The sequence below is a fragment of the Bufo gargarizans genome, chromosome 4 (genome assembly GCF_014858855.1).
Source record: "Bufo gargarizans isolate SCDJY-AF-19 chromosome 4, ASM1485885v1, whole genome shotgun sequence".
In the NCBI taxonomy this organism is placed as follows: Eukaryota; Metazoa; Chordata; class Amphibia; order Anura; family Bufonidae; genus Bufo; species Bufo gargarizans.
Window position 1 is genome coordinate 154596388 of NC_058083.1, and position 20782 is coordinate 154617169.

At 42.2% G+C, this 20782-nt stretch overlaps 2 protein-coding genes across 2 annotated transcripts in view; one reads left to right on the top strand and one right to left on the bottom strand.

Annotated features, from left to right (window-relative positions):
* The window catches only part of VEPH1 (ventricular zone expressed PH domain containing 1), a 529573-nt gene that overhangs the window by 418026 nt on the left and 90765 nt on the right, over positions 1-20782 (bottom strand). The window lies entirely within an intron of this gene.
* On the top strand, positions 1895-11936 carry PTX3 (pentraxin 3). Its single transcript, XM_044289372.1, has 3 exons — positions 1895-2216; positions 2589-3020; positions 8614-11936. Exons 1-3 carry the CDS (start codon positions 2108-2110, stop codon positions 9231-9233), a joined length of 1161 nt encoding a protein of 386 aa, XP_044145307.1. The 5' UTR covers positions 1895-2107; the 3' UTR covers positions 9234-11936.

The following is a 20782-nucleotide window of genomic DNA, read 5'->3' on the forward strand; positions in this document are numbered from 1 at the left end:
TTATCCAGTATTTTTATATTGATTGCATACCGAAGGGGCTATTTTGCTTGGTTCAAATTAAGTACAAAAGAGCTGGTCTTGTAATTGGGTTATACATCTTATAATTAATAGAATAACTTTTATTTTTTATCACTAAAGAAGTATTCCCATGTGGATATTCATGGCCTTATCCACAGGATAGGCAAATACTATCCAGGAGGCGAGGGTCAACCCTTGAGACCCTCTTCTGTCTTTGGAACAGTGCCCCTTCTCACACCACGAGGAATGGTGAGGTGAACTTTCTCCATTCACTTATATTGGACTTCCAAAAATAGCTGAGGGAACTGTTTTTGGAAGTCCCATAGCAGTGAATGGAGAGAGCTGAACAAGAGTACCCGCCTCTCCATTCCGGGTGGAGGAAGATGAGACCCCATTTTTGAGACAGGAGCTAGTCTCATATGTGGGACCAACACTTATGCCATATTCTATGGATAAACCATAAATAACCAGATGGGAATCTGGAACTCTATAGGACAGCTCACGCAGTCACATTGCTTCCTCTATGCTGATGTCTCATCCCTTTTATATAGAATCCCGATGTGTATGTCAGCTATTTCTTCATTCTTCTCCTCCCACTTCTTAAAAATTTAACATGGAGAAAACTGAATTTATCATCTTTTCTCTGTGTCACTCAGCCTTGGGATAATATTTGATTCTACCCTATCCTTCAAAGGACACATCCAAACCTTACCACCACCTGTCACTTTCAACTCAAGAATATCTCGAGTTGAGTTCAATAGTCAACTAAAATGATAGTGCATGCTCTCGTCCTCTCCCGTCTGGACTACTGCATCATCCTACTCTGTGGCCTCCCATCTAGCACTCTTGCCCCCCTCCAATCTATCCTTAATTCTTCTGCCTGGTTAATCCACCTCTCCCTCATTTCTCCTCTGCCTCTCCCCTCTGCCAATCCTTTCACTGGCTCCCCATTGCCCAGGTAATTCAGTTCAAGATACTAAGAACTGCATATAAGTCTGTCCATAACCTGTCCCCTCCTTACATCTCTGACCTGTTTTCCAGATACAGCCCTACATGTAATCTCTGATCCTCATAAGACTTTGATCTTTCTCCTCTCGTCTGTTCTGCACATGATTTCTTGCATGCAACCCTATTACTCTGGAACTTGCTACCCCACCACATCAGAGTCTCCCCAACACCCAAACCTTCATGGGCAACCTAAAAACCTACCTTTTCAGGAAAGCCTACCACCTGAAATAAGCATTCTGCCACCCACCACACAGCCAAATTAGCAGCTTTAACCCTCACCTACTTTGCCTTACCTCCTTCCTTTGTAGATTGTAAGCTCTCATAGGCAGGGTCCTCTCCCCCTTTGTACAAGTCTGTTACTAACCCCTTTTAGATGCACAGTGTCATGGAATTAATGGCACTTTCAAATAATAATAATAATAATAATGGGAATAACTGATATGTAAGGCAAATGATAGCCTGTCATGACTCCCACCCCCCACCAACTGCAGGTTTTTCAGAAGTCTCTATTATTTAATAAAAGGATAGACAAGAAATGATATTCAGACATGACTCATGTTCTAGAAGCTATATAGATAACTACAGTAGAATGCACATTCCTTGTGTTATTCCATCTTTAAGGAATTATCAATCTTTGAGATCCTGGAAACAAGCCTGCATTGAGTAATATTCGTTGGTACAAATGTCTGCACTGAAAGGAATTTGTAAAGCACATATGGAGTGGAGAAATTTCCCTGATGTTTTGTATTCACAATTCCCCAGTGATTTATAGTGCCCCATGCAAGTTTCCCCATTCTTTCACTGCATGGTTGAATCCACCCACTAAACGAGCCATTAACGATAGCTTGTGTAACTGCCATACCTCCACTCCGTCCACCCCTCGTCGTCTTATTACATGACATCATATTCCACACAGTACTGGGCTATAGTGCAGTTTTGCTGTGATTCACCTGGCTCTCTATAAGCATTTATTAAGGGGCTCCCTCCTCAGTCTTAGCACAGTCACGTTCTGGTATGCTTTAGAGAACATCACTAGGACAAAGGCAAGTCGTGCAGCAACTCTGCTAGCCTCCGAGAGAACATGATGCTACACAATCTATTTGCTTGCACTATTTGGTGCTTATCATCTGCGCTTACAATAGCTGTGAACGTACAAGATGTGGACAACCAGATACTGGTGACAGGAGAAGGCAAGTCATTTATTTTCTTCATATACTGTTTGTTTTAAGTAACTGAATAGTATATCTTTTTTTATACTTACAGACTACAATTTTTCAAATTTCTCTACGTTTCTTAACTTTATCTACTCTGGCATGAAACAGGCGTATAAGAGTAACAACATGGGGGGTCATTTATCTTTTCAGGTTGTTTTAGTGTCAGTTTTAAGTCTAGCTTAGCTTTGTGTGCTTGCACCAAGTTTATGACGCAGTAAATGTCGCAGTCACTTTTTGTGGCTTTCACTTTTTGAGACCACAAAACTTACGTATCCGATTTGATAAATGTCCCCCATTATGTAAATGAAGCAATTTGAGGCAATTATAATGTGTATTTTTATATTGTAGTAACTTTAACAGATTGTCAAATCAAAGACCTTTCAAGGTGGGATAAAGTGCTGACGATGTTAGAGAACTCTCAGATGAGACAGAATATGCTGCTTCAGAATTTTGAAGAAGTTAAGGTGGAACTGCAGACGGTAAAAGAAGATCTTGGGGCAGGATCCTGTAGTGACTGCCTCAGCAGCATTACTTCAGACATTTCAAGGCTACTGGACTCTAAATGCGAGCCTGATGTCGCTTTCAGAAAAAATGTGGAAAAATCTATTTTAAACCTTGACATAATCGAAAGACTAGACCGGATTGAAAATGCTTTCAAGAAATGGGAAGAAGATGCACATAATAAAGCTGAATGTCCAGATAAAGAGAAGCCAGTGAGCGATTCAAGTGTTCTAATCGAGCAGCTACACGACTGGGTCGAGCAACGCCACATGCCATCAGGTAACCAATATGCCCGTAATCATTCTGCTGGTACTAAATGTGAATAATGAGCGGTTACCTACATGTTTCAAACATAAGTTCTGAAGGTTTGTAGATGTAGCCCTGATGAGGTTTAGCTGCAGCTCAGTGGAATTTCTATTTCAGTACACCTACTCTTACAAACAACTGGAAGTAAACGATGGCATTATCCGAATTCAGAGTAACCAGGAAGCCTGAATAACACTGCACCAAAGAGCTAAATCCTTCAAGGGTTAACACATACACATATATTAGTGTAGGTTCTGTAAAATAAAGAGTGTAAAGAGAAATGACATATCTTTGCAGATCAGACTAATTTATGTCTATCTATATGTATTATCTATCTATCCATTTATCTATTAGCTATCTATCATCTATCTTTCTACCTATCTACTAACTAATTTATCTACTATCTACCTATGATCTATCTATCTATCTATCTACCTCATATCTATCCCATATTGATCCATCTCCTATCTATCTATCTTTCTATCTACCTCATGTCTATCCCATATTGATCTATCTCATATCTATCTATCTCATATCTATCCCATATTGATCTATCTCCTATCTATCTATCTATCTATCTATCTCATATCTATCCCATATTGATTTATCTCCTATCTATCTATCTATCTATCTATCTAATATCTATCCCATATTCATCTATCTCCTATCTATCTTTATATCTCTCTATCTATCTATCTATCTATCTATTATTCTGACTATTCAGAATAGCTGCGGATCAGCAGGGCATTTTCATAGTTAGAAATGCTGAGTAATCTTTCTCATGACAGATGACTTTGCATTCACTCACCCTTTGCCTATGACTCAGAAAAGCAAAATGAAACTTAAACGCCAGAAAAGAGATAGAGTTTCTAATTAGTGTAGATATGATAAGGTCAATAATGTGTAATGTTATACATCTACATTTGCGGGTCACATCTGGATGTGTTATCTGACTGCTCTGGCAGCTGAAAACTGTGTCAGGGCCATGTGCACTAAACAGTGCTTCAAAGTGAACAGCAGAATGAACACGGATGTGGCCAACAGTGTGTACTACAAAAAAGTGCAAATGGTAATAAACACCATCGGTAACTTTATACCCTAATAATAAGTCACGGGTGGGGGGTTACTAGATCTCACTGAAGAGATTTAACGTTGTATAGAGAATTACTTTCTGGCAATAAAAATGCTTTATGGGAAAAAGTATGCAAATCCATAGACAGCACTGAGGGGCAGGAACCCTGAAACAGCGGGGTCTCTGGTTTGAATGCTATGAACTAATTTGCATAATAATAAGTTAAAGGGAACCTACCACCTCTACTATGCTGCCAGATTTCAGCAGGCTCTCACTTCTGGGCTAGTATTCAGTACTTTTACAGTACTTACAGGCCAAAACACGCAGTGCGCACCAGCGCTGTGAGGGATATGAGTCCAATGGGACTCTTAGCCACGGGCCCTCCACCTCATGACCATGACTGGCAGGTTTCTTTTCTATTTTGCATAGTGACAGACGTCACAGCCCCAGATCTGTCACTATACTATTTATTACCATTTACACTTTTTTGTATTCAAGAGTCAGGCTTTTCAATCTGCTTAAGGCCCTATTAACACGACCAGCCGTGCCCATTTTGTGGACCGCAATCCGCGAAACATGGGAACTGGCCGCGTTCACCCTGGATCGTAGTGCGGAACTTTTGACTTCAATAGGTCCGCGATCCACAAATTGCATCCAAAGATAGTATATGTGGTCTGTAGTCCGCTAAATGGGCATGGCCATCACACGGTCTTGTAAATGGGGCCTTACAGGGATTAACTCACAAATTCCAATAGATTTATGAATACTAGTGGGTGTGATATGAATCCTTCAAAATATAAATTTTTAAGAAAGTTAACTATGTTAATTATGAACAATGTACGCGTCTTACCTGAGCTAACTACAGGGGTGTGGAGGTTTTATTCTCCCCTGGACTGTAGAGCCTAAGGGACCCAAGAAAAAACCTCTGCCCTATATAAATGAGACTAGTATGTTAAATTACATAATAGTTGTGAAATGGCATAATAGTTGTGGGGCACTGTTGCAGCTTCAAGTTCAGGTCTACCTTAAAGGGATGGTTCAACTTTACACGTGTGGTCCTTTTTAGTCTTCAATGGTAATCACAGAACACATATCCCACAGCAATTACATCTTCTGATACTGTATATCTCGGTGACATGTCAGATGTGTAAAGAAGAACCCTCACTTTAAAGTAAGGGAGAAATAAATCAAATCAGTGCATTGTGACAGACATGTAAACCAGGTAAAATGAATTGTAGTTTTGTATTTGGACAGTACATTATATCCTGAGTGACATTACCTCATTGTGATTTTTGTGAATTATAAATCTGGAGTTAGGCGCCCAGCTGGCGACACACCAAGTCCTCACTACAGCTGGCCTCAGCAAGAAGGAATATTTCTGGAGTACATACAATCTAACCGATCATCTAATTCCGGAGTGTGCTTTATTAATGCTTGGAGCTCAAGCAAATCCAACTCCTAGGTGTACAATTGGATTATTTCCCCCTACCCCCAATAAAAGCGTAAATGAATCCAGCTTGTAATTATCATCAGCTCTGAAACAACACCATTTCCTCTTTAAAAAAAATAAAAAATAAATTTTACTTAAGAATTTTAATTGGTGATTAATTTTAAAAGAGAAAATACAGGAATGATGATTAGGCTTATTTCCAGGAAGTGTGTCATTATATGACATGTGTCTCTAGTATTCCCAGAACCGTGGTTTAAACAACTCCTGCAGTTTGGCAATGACTTTAGATGTTAATTACCATGGTAGAGCAAAGGTTCCTGTCACTTTGATTGAGCTGGATACATCTTAAGACTCTTAGCCTTAAACAAATGTTAAGTCTCTAATGAGAATTGACCCCGATTTGCTATGTAGTGCCTAGAGAAAATGGAGTATTGTTTGTGCCAAGTAGTGGCATATGTCACCAATATGCATCTGCACTTTTCTTTGCATTAAAAGGTATACCGACACATATCAACCCCCAAAAAGGCCAAAAGGACACTCTTTTCATCTCCATCAGATGAATGGGGACCTAGGAATATGTTTGACATATGCGTGGGGAACTTTTCCTGTACATTTGGCAAGCATAAAAATAGAAAGAAAAAAAAACTGAACACAGCCCTTACATGTTCATGAGAGATAAGCAGAACTTTGCGATCTTTGTGCAGATGGACTTTTTGGGGCAAAAACAGTATTACGATGCAGAGTTTTTGTTCAAAGGTATCTATCAAAATGCTAGTGGCTGCATCTAGTAAATGGCAAGATTGAATTGGCTGAAAATATGCATGCGTTCTATGTAAACTGATTTGCCTTGGTGCTCCTGACCAATCTGAAGCATTTATTTAGCCCACAGACCAGTGATGGTGAACCTTTTACAGACCAAATGCCCAAACTGCAACCAAAAACCCACCTTTTTATCACAAAGTGCGAATACGGCAATCCAACCTGAATACCACAGTCCAATGTAGTATATCTTCCATGTACTTTATCATTTAGCTATAATAGCCTGCCTACAGTCAATGTGCTGCCTGTGCTGTTCATAGTGCGCCCTGTGGCGATGAAGGGCAGGAAAAGTCTAAGGCATATTGGTACAACATAGACATTTTCTAGGGTGTGGGTGCCCACAGAGAGGACTCTGAGTGCCGCCTTTGGCACCCGTGCCATAGGTTCTCCACCACTGCCATAGACCATCTCCATCTGGTTACCCCGACTCACTTTTGAACACACCTAGATGGAGTATTTGAACATGTACCCATTGGCCTAAATTTATTAAACCATATTAAAGGTGACAGATAACCCTTCACTATTTGGGTGGATTTTGGCTGTATACTGACTGTACCCCCAATGAAGAGAAGCAGTTGCAGGAGTTCTTAGCTTGATGCTGCAAGCAGGACTCTGGTGTTGATTGTTGCATATTAAAAGTAATAAAACATGCAGCATCAGAAGATATTGTCAACATCTCACAGAAGGTAACTGCTTCTTATCTTCAAAATGTTGCTAAAACTGGAGGAAAACTATTTACATAGAGAAGACGCTAAGCTGTCTTGTAACCATTATCCTTACAGACAATCCAGTAGGCAGCAGTCCTTTGGCTTCATTCTAGTCTTAATAATACACAGATCTGGATGACGAATCAGTTGGCCTCTCTTGCGCTTCTGTTCTCATTTTTTTCTCACTCTCAAGACCTGTGTCTGTATTAGCGAAAATGGTAGTTCTCTAGCCTATATGCAATGTGCCCTCTGTACTCACTGGAGCAAGATTGGGCCAAATTATAGCAACATTGTTGGAATTCTCAGAACTTCGTAAGACATGACCTAGGGAAAACTATTCACAGGTAATAACTCCATATTGACATTTAGCCACAATTGTTCAATCAGTTGTTGTGCTGGAGTTTGATTCACTTACTACCTTACTTAAATCCAGTGAAGTTTGTTGGCCTATGTTTTTCTTCATAGTCTTGAGGTCAAAACATTCTTTTTAAGCCATTTTATCATTTTTGAGTTGTATGAACCAGTTGTGTGAAGCCAGATCTTACAATACTTTGGGAGTCATTTATACAGCCATTCTTAATAAGACCCTGCGCTGGCGGTGGATCCGCCAGAGTTATGTAGAGGCGCATATATATAGATTTGGCATGAATGTGCCAATGAAACACAAAAGTGCAATAAAGCAAAATTTGTGTAGTGTAGCTAGAAGTTACATTTATATTATAAAGGTTTTAATGTAACGTACACATTAAAGCTTTCAATAAAACGTCTGCGAATGGTTTTGATTTCACATAAGCCTTGGAGAAGAGCCAGAGCAGCTCTTAAGGGAATTTCTAATCACACTTTTGCCGGTCGGTCTTTTGCAGAACTGTGTTAAGTTTCAGCAGGACCTCCATAGTCAAGATGAGTGTTTGTTAATTATATAGCCTATGTTAGACAGTGTTACTGACATTTCTAAGTATGTATCTGAAGAAATGACTTCAAAATCTTTGAGAAAACAATTCAGAAACTAACTCAAACCATTCAAATGCAATATGTCATGTCTATTTTAGAAGAAAGGTCCAGGTTTAAAAAACTTTCATTTGCTCCAGCAATAAGTATGGATAATTTAAAGCCACACTGACTCTCTGCACAGGAAATGAGTCAGACACATTCCCTTTAGGGAGCCCCCTGTAAACTCCATTAATGTAGGGACACTTTAATAAATATGACAAGCTAATGATCCCCTGTATTTTTCTCCGGAGACTTTCTTAACACTTTTAACGCCTTCAAATAGAATTAAATGTTTTTATTTCCCATGATTTTAATTTTACGCAATGCTTTTGATAAAAAGCCCAGCTGTTTGTTTTTCACTTTTGGCAAATTGGTCTTGCAGCCTTTAGGCCATGTCCGCATTATTTGTTGTGCATTTTCACTGTATATTCAAGAAAGAAAATCAAGAACAAAGTAGAATACAATATATATATGCTTTATATATATATTTATTTTATAATGTACTGTTTTTGTCATTTTGTTTTTCAGGTTGTGATACAGCAATACTATTTCCAATGAGATCACCCAAGATTTATGCGAGCGCGCACCCTGCTGACATGACCCTCCAGGCCTTCACTTTCTGTATGTGGACAAAAGTGACAGAAGCCCTGGAAAAAACCATTGTATTCTCATATGGCACCAAGCATAATCCTTACGAAATTCAATTGTATTTGAACCAACAGTCACCTGTACTAGTTGTTGGCGGGGATAAGAACAAGGTATCCGCTGATAATGCTGTGCAGGCAGGAAAGTGGTCATACCTGTGTGGTACATGGAACTCTGAAGATGGCAAAACAGCATTATGGGTCAATGGAGAACATAAAGCAACAAGTCCAGAGTTGGCCCAGGGTCACATCATCCCTGGCAGAGGTCTATTCCAGTTGGGGCAAGAAAAAAATGGCTGTTGTGTAGGAGGAGGTTTTGATGAATCATTATCATTTTCAGGAAAGATTACAGGCTTTAACTTGTGGGATAAAGTACTCAGTGATGATGACATTGTGAAGACTTCAACAGGATTTGACTGCAGCATTCGGGGCAATGTTATAGGCTGGGGAACAACAGAAATTCAACCACATGGTGGAGCTCAGTATATTCATTCAAGTTTCTAATGGTTTAATGCAGACACATTATATGTCAGATGCATCAGTTCAATTGTTCATAAAACATTTCTGTTTAAAGCTATATCCTCCAACTAGTAATAACACTATGTCCAGAGATTTAGAAATACTATTACAATCTCCCATTTGGTATTAAGCATAGCTTCATTTTTATGAACATTTACTAGCCTAGGGAATTGTGTATTTAGCAATTTCCTCCTGTGCATCTATCTTCGGAATGGCTTTATTCATAAGCATTGGGAATCCAATAGAGGAGCAGTAGCACGGATATCTTATTGTTTGCCATTGTCACATGAATCTGTTAGCATGCTGTTGCTGGCTGCAGATACAGGATGTCATAAAACTGATTTGTCTGGTGATGGACTGGCAGGGATGAAAATGGAAATGTGTATTCCCCCATGGCTTCCATACCCTATTATCCAAGTGGATACTCTGGTAGAAGGGAGTAATTCTAAAGGTATGCAATTCTTTAACATATAAGAATAGGTTCACTGTAGACAACCCTATGCGGTTGCAGTTTGCTGATATATATCTTAGTCCTCATACACATGGCACAGCATAGGAAGCTGCTCCGCATCCTATGGTTCCATACTATGGAAACAAAGACATTCAGTGTGCTGATTTAAAGGGATTTTCATGGATTAGAAGAGAGTTGACTTGTTCTCAGGATAGGTCATCAATATCTGATTGTGGTGGTCCAACTCCCAGCAACCCCCTGTACAGCTGTTTGAAGGGGCCGCAGTACTTCTAGCCCAGTAACATCACATTCATCACTTACATGGCCTATGTGCAGTTCAGTCCCATTCTAGTGAAGCAGCCACTATACAATGTGCGGGGCGGTGTGACCTCTTCACAAAGCTGATTGGTGGTGGTGTTGGGTGTCAGACCCCCACCGATCAGATATTATTAACCTAACTGGAGGATAGATCATCAATATTCTATTATGCATTCATTTTCTGACCTCTCAGACTGGCAGGACCTACATTAATGATCATACTTACCTGATCCCCAACACTGCATCCCAGCTTGTTCACTCCCCAGCTTCCACAGCTTGTCTTGGGTCCCTCTGTGTAAACTTCTGGTTTCACGCCGCTGCACCAATTAATGGCCAATGCAGGTTATCTGCTCCTCTTGCATCATGTGACCATCTGACATGACGCAAGGGGTGCAGCAGCCAGTGACTGGCTGCAGTGACATCAACTTGGAAGTTTACATGGAGAGACCTGAGTTCCATATTTTACTGCTTGATTTATACAGAATCCAATAGGGAAGAAACTCCATATGCTTTATTATATGGGGGAAAGTAGGGTATAGAAGTACAACTTGGAGGTTATACACTGGTGTGAATTAGGCCACAGAAAATAAATTTCACCACTGCTGCCACAAGTTTCCCTGTAATAAATGGGAATGGGGGAGAGAAACTATATAAGAGTACAAAGCAGAACTTGTCACCTGAAGTCTCTCCAAGTGCAATATTTAGGAAAAGTATGCCACCAAGCAGTGGAAAATACAACAGCCACGATTTACATTGGGGGATATAGATCTGCTATAAAAATGTCAGTGGTCTGGAAGGTTTAGATTTAATTGTACTTGGATATACAGTTAAATTCTCAGAAATCAATGTTACCTTAATCTATTAAATCTTCACTGATGTTATATTCAGCAGTTATATCTCAAAGTCAATGCAGACCTCAAGTACAATATTAGTTTAGATCAGGAATCGGAAACCTTCGGCACTCCAGCTGCTGTGAAACTAGAACTCCCAGCATGCGCTTGGCTTTACTTTGAACTCCCACAGAAGTGAAAGGAGGATCCTGGGAGTTGTAGTTTCAGAACAGCTGGAGTGCCGGATGTTGCTGATCACAGATTCAGATAGTCTACCTACAATCTAGCGTCTGTTGATTTATCAAAATCACTAATGGATGGCAAACAGCACATTCTTCACATCTACTGTATATGTTTATTAATAAGTAACTATGAAGACAGCACAAAGCTACTTTAATGTGTCTAAATAGACGTATGTTTTAATGTGAATTGCTAATATGCTAATATGCAAAACCAAGTCATTTTAAGCCTAATTATAACCACTGTTTATCACTCATTATGCCTGTAATTATATAATGTTGTACTATATTGTAAATTGAATCTGCAACAGTGACGTTAAATAAATACTAGTTTATTTTTGTACAACTTGTAACATAGGGAAATACTAAAACTTTATCATACTGTTACAATTCTGTATATCTCCGAAAGAACATGGTTCTGGTTTGCACAATATTACATAGCAAGCATTATTACAGGATGTTACTGTTTGACATACAGACACAGTATGTTTAAGAATAGCGATACTGTAAGACACAATTTTGAAACTATTTTAATATTGTCACTATGTAACAATGTCTTTTACTACCATTGCTGTATTCTGTTTAATTTTTTTAAGTCTTGTGGGAATTCAAAGCATTTTTGTATAAAAATAAATTATGTTTTCAATGTACTGTTATATTTCATTGTTCAGTGTCGGTTTCCCAAGAATGACCTCGGTCACAAAGAAGTCCTGTGTCGATTTCAGTACAAGGGGTTGCTAATGACTAGAAAAAAAAAGTATCTGCTATTTTACCAGAAATAGCATCACTTTTGTCCATTGACACAAAGTTGAGAGTCATCATTCCAGACCCAGCTCAAGAACAAAAATGGCGTGTTATTTGTTATACAGTATATTCTATTTAGTTAGATCCCTACCTGAACAGAAACTAAAGATTTATTATACTTACTTATATAGCTCTGACATATTCCGCAGCACTTTACAGACATTAACAATAGCATCACTCACTGTCCCCAATGGAGCTCACAATCTAAGGTCCCTATTAGTGTTGAGCAAGCATGCTCGGCCAAACACCAGTTCGGCTCGAGCATCGCGATGCTCGGCACATCGCAGTGTTTGGTCGAATACCTTGTGTTCGATGCTCGAATCAGTATAATTAAATCCAATTTAGCCTCAATTTCTGAAAAGTTTCTGCTGGGATTCTAACTCGCAACATTCTACATTAGAGGCAAGGACTTTAACCACTCAGCTATAAAGCTGAATGAAAAACTGTCAGAAAAACCTCATAGTAGTTTGTCATGTAGTAAGCATTCCTATACAGCATAAGTATCACGTCATAATTCACTGCAGGTTAACATGTAGCTATATAGCAGAGTGGTTAAGATTCTTGGCTCTAATGTAGAAGGTTGTGAATTCAAATCCCGGCAGAAACTATTCAGAAATAGAGGCCAAATTTAATTTAAACATATATATATATATATATATATATATATATATATATATATTGTATGAAGGCGCAAGGGGCCTTAATTCATGGAAGGTATGTGTCACCGAGGTTCCTGGCCTCGGTGAGGTAAGAGCTGGTAGTTTTAAGTGTCAGCGGCAGCTAGTGCTGATTGACACTGTTTGTTGTTAGTATGGCTGTAAAGCCGATCCGGGCCAAAGTGCTGGTTGGGTGGCTCCTCCCCACGCTCCAGGCCGGGTCTTTATTGGACTATATAAAACCCAACCAGCAGTCTCAGCTGGGTGTGGTTGATCCTCCATCTGACAGGGAAGCTGTGGAGGCTCTGTTTTGGGATCTGTGAACTGGTACCGTGCTAAAGGCTTGAAAGCCGCATGCTGGAAAACAGGCACATAAAGCCTGCTGTGGACGGCTTGGGGAAAGACTGCTATGGACATTGCATGGTGTGAACAAACACCAAGACTGTGAACAGTCATCTTGTGTTTTCTTCTGTGTGAATAAACACCGAACTGTTTAAGTTAAAGACTTTGTGATTTCCTCTATACTGCGTCCACTAGCCTGTCTACCAGAACAAAACCCCACAATTGGTGGAGGAAGCATGCATACGCAGTGAGGCAGGCCTGAAGGCCGAAAAGTTTTTGTTTTTACCGGGCACAAGTGCATGTCCTATATTAAGCTGGCAAGGTTACAACCCGTGTCCCCTGACAAAATGGAGGCAGTCGTGAAAGCCCCGGTAGATGCTAACTTGCAGAAGCGGGAGGCTAACAAGCAGCAGCAGGAAATTAACCAGCTGCTATTACAACATGTAATGGCGTTGCAAGCGGCCGGAGCGTCCCAGAACATCCACGATGCCCGGAAAGCTGTCCGTTCGGCATTTCCTAAGATGTCCCCCTCGGATGACATTGAGACCTATCTGGCAATGTTCGAAAAGGTGGCCGTGACCAGTGGGCTGAGTTTGTCGCTCCGTCCCTGGTGTCTGGGCCCCAGGAAGTGTTTTTTGATCTACCCGATGATCAAGTGACCGACTACCTGATCGTAAAAGGTGAGATCCTGGCGTGACTGGGGGTGAATGTATTGGTCTGGGCTCACCAGTGGGAATTTAATTCGGCTATACCTGCCAGACCACAATATTATGACCTGCTACACCGTTTGCAGAAATGGCTTCAGCCTGATATATTGACTACCACTGCTAAACTGGACTGTCTGTTGGTGGATGTGTTTTGGAGGGCTTTGCCATACCCTCTCCAGCACTGGATCGGCCAGGTGCCTCCTGGTAATGCCTTAGAGATGTTGGACCTGTTGGAGTGCTACGAGGCCACCAGAAATCTGCAGGTGGGTTCTTGTGGGAGCGGTCCAATCAAACCCCGGAAATCTCCACCCCAGATCTGGTGCCAGCCAAACCTGCCCAGGACATATCCCCTGCAGACCCAGCCCCGGTGGTTTGCTGGCGGTGTAATGAGCCTGGACACATAAGGGCTGACTGTCCCCATCGGGGTGAACCCATGGATACCAACTACGGCTACTGCCACTCATTGTATGTCAGGAAGCTGTGTGCCGCAGGTACCTCCGAGACTGTAGACAATAGCCACCTGTGCCAGGTGGAAGTGGGGGACACTCTGGCGGTGGCACTGCTGGATTCAGGGAGCCTGGTGTACCTGGTAAGAGCTGCCATGGTGCGGCCCGTCGAGTATACTGGCCGAAAGGTTGGCGTTGTGTGTATTCGTGGGGACTTAAAAGACTATCCCACCACCCTGGTCTCTCTATCAACGGTGGCCGGCAGGTAGATTAATGAGGTGGCCGTCGCCACAAAGTTACCGTATGAACTAATTATTGGGAGAGACTTCCCCGATTTCCTGGCACTAATGGCCAGATACAAAAGTTACCGGTTCCTGTGAGACAGATGTAACCCTAGCAGAGTGGCCCGGCTCAGGGGGGAGACCAAAACCCTGAAGAGTCCAAAGGGCAAGCAGTAGGGGTGACGCCACTTTGGTGGAAGAGGGGGAGACAACCCCGCTAAGTGAGATGGTGGGAGACAGGGAGGACTTGCTGCCAGGTCCGGAGCTAGCCGACCTCAATGTCTCCGGGGATAATTTTGGTACTGCACAACACCGGGACCCAACCCTATCCCGAGCCTGGGAAAATGTATTAATAATAGGTAGGGAACCACAACAACCAGGGACAGAGTCGATGTTTCCACGTTTTGTGGTTCTTCAAGAGATGTTGTATAGAGTAAATCAGCTGCGAGGTGAATCCATTGACCAGTTGTTGGTGCCCCAGGCTTATCGCAAACTCGTGTCAGTGTTAGTCCACCAGCATGTTCTCGGGGGTCATCTGGGAATGCAAAAAATGCAGGACAGGATTCTACAGCGGTTTTACTGGCCCAGTGTGTTCATAGAGGTAGAAGAATATTGTAAGTCTTACCCAACCTCCCAGATAACGAGCCCCAGCCACATTTCTGTAGTCCCCTGGTACCCCTCCCGATTATCGAGGTCCCGTTCGAGCGAATCACTATGGATCTCGTAGGCCCGGTACCGAAGTCTGCTAGAGGACACCAACACATCGGTGCCACTGCGGCATACATCAGCCAAACTCATAGCTAAGGAGTTAAAGGGTTTCTGTCACCCCAATTTTCGCTATTAAACAGGCTGACATTATAGATGTAAAAATGTCACCTGAATTTAACTCTGTATTTCTTTTATTTAAGTATGCCGCCTCTTTATATTATATGCAAATGAGCCTCTAGGAGCAGGGGAGGAGTAGCACCTGCTTCTAGAAGCTCCGTTCGCCCACCTCATTTCTAAGCGCTTCTGTCTTTATTGATTGCAGAGTTAAATTCAGATGACATTTTCACATCCATAATGTCAGCCTGTTTAATAGCGAAAATTGGGGTGACAGAAACCCTTTAATGGAGATGTTTTCTCACGTGGGTCTGCCTAAGGAGGTTCTGACTAACCAAGGGACCCCATTTATGTCCAAGGTCATGAGAGGACTCTGTAAGTTGCTCCACATAAAAGAGCTACGGACGTCCATGTATCATCCGCAAACGGATGGCCTGGTAGAGAGGTTTAATCAAACATTAAAATATATCCTAAAAAGAGTGGTCTCTAAGGATGGGAGGGACTGGGACCTTCTTCTGGCCTATCTCATGTTCTCAGTGCGTTCGCAGTGGGTTCTCGCTCTTCAAACTACTATATGGCAGACACCCTTGTGGCCTGTTGGACGTGGTCAGAGAGGCATAGGAACAACAACCCACACCGCACAGAAGTGTTGTTGAGTACGTCACCCAGATGCAAGGACGGATGGAAACAGTATATCTCTTGTGAGGAAAATGGATTATTATTTACTGGCAGCCCTGATTGTCATTTGATTCACCTTTTGGCCTGTACATCAGTGTACATGCAAAATAAGTTCCCACCCCCCAGCCACCTGTTTGTCAGCTAGCAAGGAAGAAAGACCCAGGGGTCCAGGCTTCCAGGAGGGCCCAGGCAGATAATGTCATACCTAAATCAGCCAGTTTGGAGGCAAGCGAAATCTGCAGGAAACCCCCCAGCAGGAGGTATCAGCCCTTGCCAGGATCAAGGATACCTTCCAGACATGTTTGCACCTACATTTCATAAGGAATTATGAATCGCCTAGCCATCGCAGGCGCAAACCGGATACATATTTGTGTCCCGGTGGCCACGATGTAGGTGCTCACGGTCTTTGTTTTGTAGATGTCAGGGTAGGGAGATATCCACAGAAACCAAATACCGGTACCATGTTTGGACTCTAGTTGTAGCCAGAACCCAGGTGGCTCAATTGGGCCCAGAACCATCTTCCTGCAACATTCTGGTCTGGGGCTATGAGCCCTATGGGTCATTTGCTCCCAGCACCAGAGAAGGAGGGGTGGACCCTACCCATAGGCAGGGAGGGGACCCTACCCATAGGTGGTGTCTTTCTCTGAAAGGGGGTCACATTGTGCAAATGTGTTTGGAGAGACCTGGAAACCGCTGACATCACTGCCCCCACGTGACTGAAGCTAAGGACTATTCCAACATCATAGAACTTTCAACTACCTGGTAAGTGGCTTTTACTCTGCTTAACCCAGTTGTACCCATATAACCTGTATCTGTAACCTCAGACCACTGTATATACTCTCTGTGTATATTGTGTTATATCTAGTGTGCTCTTACAGCGATTAAATATATAATTTAATCTTGTGCTGTCTTGTATCTCGATCACGAATACCTACGTCCGTGTTTTGGCCTAGTTATAATCTACCGCAGGTTGGTTTCTCACCATATATAATCCCGTTAGCGGACCAGGCTTATATCAAATGAGAAGCTGGCAGCAGATTATCCGAGTTGAGACAACGCTGTTTTCACTGCGGTGAATAGGCTCTCTCAGCTTGTTGCCTCTCTGTGCCAGAGTGGACAGGAGGTGTGTGTGTAAACTGTACCAAGCTGACCTTACCTGCTCCTCTGGAGGGCGTAATGTCACATTTTTGGTAACCTGTGACCATTCTGCGTCTCATGAGATCGACGTATGCGACGTCAAGCGGCATTCATCACACCTCTGGTTAGAGAGCATATGGAGGCAGCGCAGCAAGCCCAGAGTAGGATCTATAATTGGCAGGCTTGGGTCCGGACCTTTAACCCGAGTGATCAGGTATTGGTTCTGGAACCAACCGTAGACAGTAAGCTCCAAGCTAGGTGGCAGGGCCCCTATGAGTTGCTTGAAAAAAAAAAAAAAAATTGGAGAGATATACTACAAGGTGCACCAACCAGGGAGGCGAAAGCCAGAACAGGTGTACCATGTGATTCTGCTCAAACCCTGGAAAGATAGTTTCAGCTCCTCTTTCTGAAGCAAGGGAAGCGACTGCCACAGTAAAAATTGCTGACAGCCTCTCCTCTAAAAAGGCTCAGGAAGCCAGGGATTTCATTAGTCCGAACACGGATGTGTTCTCAGACCTTCCTGGACCCACTTCCATAGTTCGACATGACATTATCAATGAGCCTCAGGCAAAAGTCCGGTTAAAACCATACCGGGTACCCAAGGCTCAGCAACAAGTCATCACGGAGGAAGTGCAGCTAATGCTCCAGCTAGGTGTCTCGAGGAGTCAAAAAGTGAATGGGCCAGTCCGACAGTCTTGATACCCGAGCCGGATGGGACATTGCGGTTCTGTAACGACTTCCACAAACTGAATGAGGTGTCCAAGTTTGATGCGTATCCCTTGCCCCGAGTGGATGAGCTTATTGAGAGGTTGGGCCAAGGCCGGTATTTTTCTGTGTTGGACCTCACCAAAGGGTACTGACAGGTACCCTTGAAGGAGGCTGCCAAGGAAAAAAACAGCTTTCATCACACCAGAGGGGCTGTATCAGTACAAGGTATTACCCTTTGGCCTACATGGCACTCCCGCCACATTTCAAAAGCTAATGGACATTGTACTCTGTCCACATAGTTGGTACGCTTCGGCGTACCTGGAAGATATCGTTATCCACAGCACCGACTGGGAAAGTCACCTACCTAAAGTACAGGCTGAAGTGGACTCCCTTATGAAGGCTGGCTTAACTGATAATCCAGAAAAGTGCGCAATAGGCTTAGAAGAAACCAAGTAACATAGTAACATAGTATATAAGGCCGAAAAAAGACAATTTGTCCATCCAGTTCGGCCTGTTATCCTGCAGGTTGAAAAACTGTGAGGTAGAAGCCAATTTTTTCCACTTAAGGGGGGGGAAAAAATCCTTCCCAACTCCAATCATGCAATCAGAATAACTCCCTGGATCAACGACCCCTCTCTAGTAGTTATAGTCTGTAATATTGTTACACTCCAGAAATTCATCCTTGAATTATTTTATTATACTCACCATCACCACCTCCTCAGAGAGTTCCATAGTCTCACTGATCTTACAGTAAAGAATCCTTTTCTATGTTTGTGTACAAACCTTCTTTCCTCCAGACGCAGAGGGTGTCCCCTTGTCACAGTCACAGTCCTGGGGATAAATAGATGATGGGAGAGATCTCTGTACTGTCCCCTGATATATTTATACATAGTAATTAGATCTCCCCTCAGTCGTCTTTTTTCTAAAGTGAATAACCCTAATGTTGATGATAATCTTTCAGGGTACTGTAGTTGCCCCATTCCAGTTATTACTTTACTTGCCCTCCTCTGAACCCTCTCCAGCTCTGCTATGTCTGCCTTGTTCACAGGAGCCCAGAACTGTACACAGTAAAGAGGAAGGACTATTAGGTGGAAGGACTATGTTCTCATCATGGGCATCTATGCCCCTTTTGAATGCAACCCATTATCTTATTGGCCTTGGCAGCAGCTGCCTGACACTGGTTTTTACTGCTTAGTTTGCTGTTTATTAAAATGACTAGGTCCTTTTCCATGTCAGTGTTACACCATTTAGTATGTATGGGTGATTTGCATTATTCCTTCCCATGTGCATAACCTTATCTGCCACTTCTCTGCCCAAGCCTCGAATCTATCCAGATCCATCTGTAGCAGTATAGTGTTCTCTACAGTGTTAATTACTTTACACACTTTAGTGTCATCTGCAAAAACTGATATTGTACTGTGCAACCTTCTACAAGATCATTAATAAATACAGTACAGACCAAAAGTTTGGATACACCTTCTCATTCAAAGAGTTTTCTTTATTTTCATGACTATGGAAATTGTAGATTCACACTGAAAGCATCAAAACTATGAATTAACACATGTGGAATTATATACATAACAAAAAAGTGTGAAACAACTGAAAATATGTAATATTCTAGGTTCTTCAAAGTAGCCACCTTTTGCTTTGATTACTGCTTTGCACACTCTTGGCATTCTTAGGATGAGCTTCAAGAGGTAGTCACCTGAAATGGTCTTCCAACAGTCTTGAAGGAGTTCCCAGAGATGCTTAGCACTTGTTGGCCCTTTTGCCTTCACTCTGCGGTCCAGCTCACCCCAAACCATCTCGATTGGGTTCAGGTCCGGTGACGGTGGAGGCCAGGTCATCTGGCGCAGCACCACATCACTCTCATTCATGGTCAAATAGCCCTTACACAGCCTGGAGGTGTGTTTGGGGTCATTGTCCTGTTGAAAAATAAATGATGGTCCAACTAAACGCAAACCGGATGGAATAGCATGCCGCTGCAAGATGCTGTGGTAGCCATGCTGGTTCAGTAAGCCTTCAATTTTGAATAAATCCCCAACAGTGTCACCAGCAAAGCACCCCCACACCATCACACCTCCTCCTCCATGCTTCACAGTGGGAACCAGGCATGTAGAGTCCATCCGTTCACCTTTTCTGCGTCGTACAAAGACATGGTGGTTGGAACCAAATATCTCAAATTTGGACTCATCAGACCAAAGCACAGATTTCCACTGGTCTAATGTCCATTCCTTGTGTTCTTTAGCCCTCTTCTGTTTGTTGCCTGTCCTTAGCAGTGCTTTCCTAGCAGATATTCTACCATGAAGGCCTGATTCACACAGTCTCCTCTTAACAGTTGTTCTAGAGATGTGTCTCTTATCTGAGCTGCTGTTAACCTGCGATTTCTGAGGCTGGTGACTCGGATGAACTTATCCTCCGCAGCAGAGGTGACTCTTGGTCTTCCTTTCCTGGGGCGGTCCGCATGTGAGCCAGTTTCTTTGTAGCGCTTGATGGTTTTTGTGACTGCACTTGGGGACACTTTCAAAGTTTTCCCAATTTTTCGGACTGACTAACCTTCATTTCTTAAAGTAATGATGGCCACTCGTTTTTCTTTACTTAGCTGCTTTTTTCTTGCCATAATACAAATTCTAACAGTCTATTCGGTAGGACTATCAGCTGTGTATCCACCTGACTTCTCCACAACGCAACTGATGGTCCCAACCCCATTTATAAGGCAAGAAATCCCACTTATTAAACCTGACAGGGCACACCTATGAAGTGAAAACCATTTCAGGTGACTACCTCTTGAAGCTCATCAAGAGAATGCCAAGAGTGTGCAAAGCAGTAATCAAAGCAAAAGGTGGCTACTTTGAAGAACCTAGAATATGACATATTTTCAGTTGTTTCACACTTTTTTGTTATGTATATAATTCCACATGTGTTAATTCATAGTTTTGATGCCTTCAGTGTGAATCTACAATTTTCATAGTCATGAAAATAAAGAAAACTCTTTGAATGAGAAGGTGTGTCCAAACTTTTGGTCTGTACTGTATATATATATATATATATATATATATATATACTGTATAGTGATATTGTTATTATACTTTATATGCGTATTAACTGTTTTAAT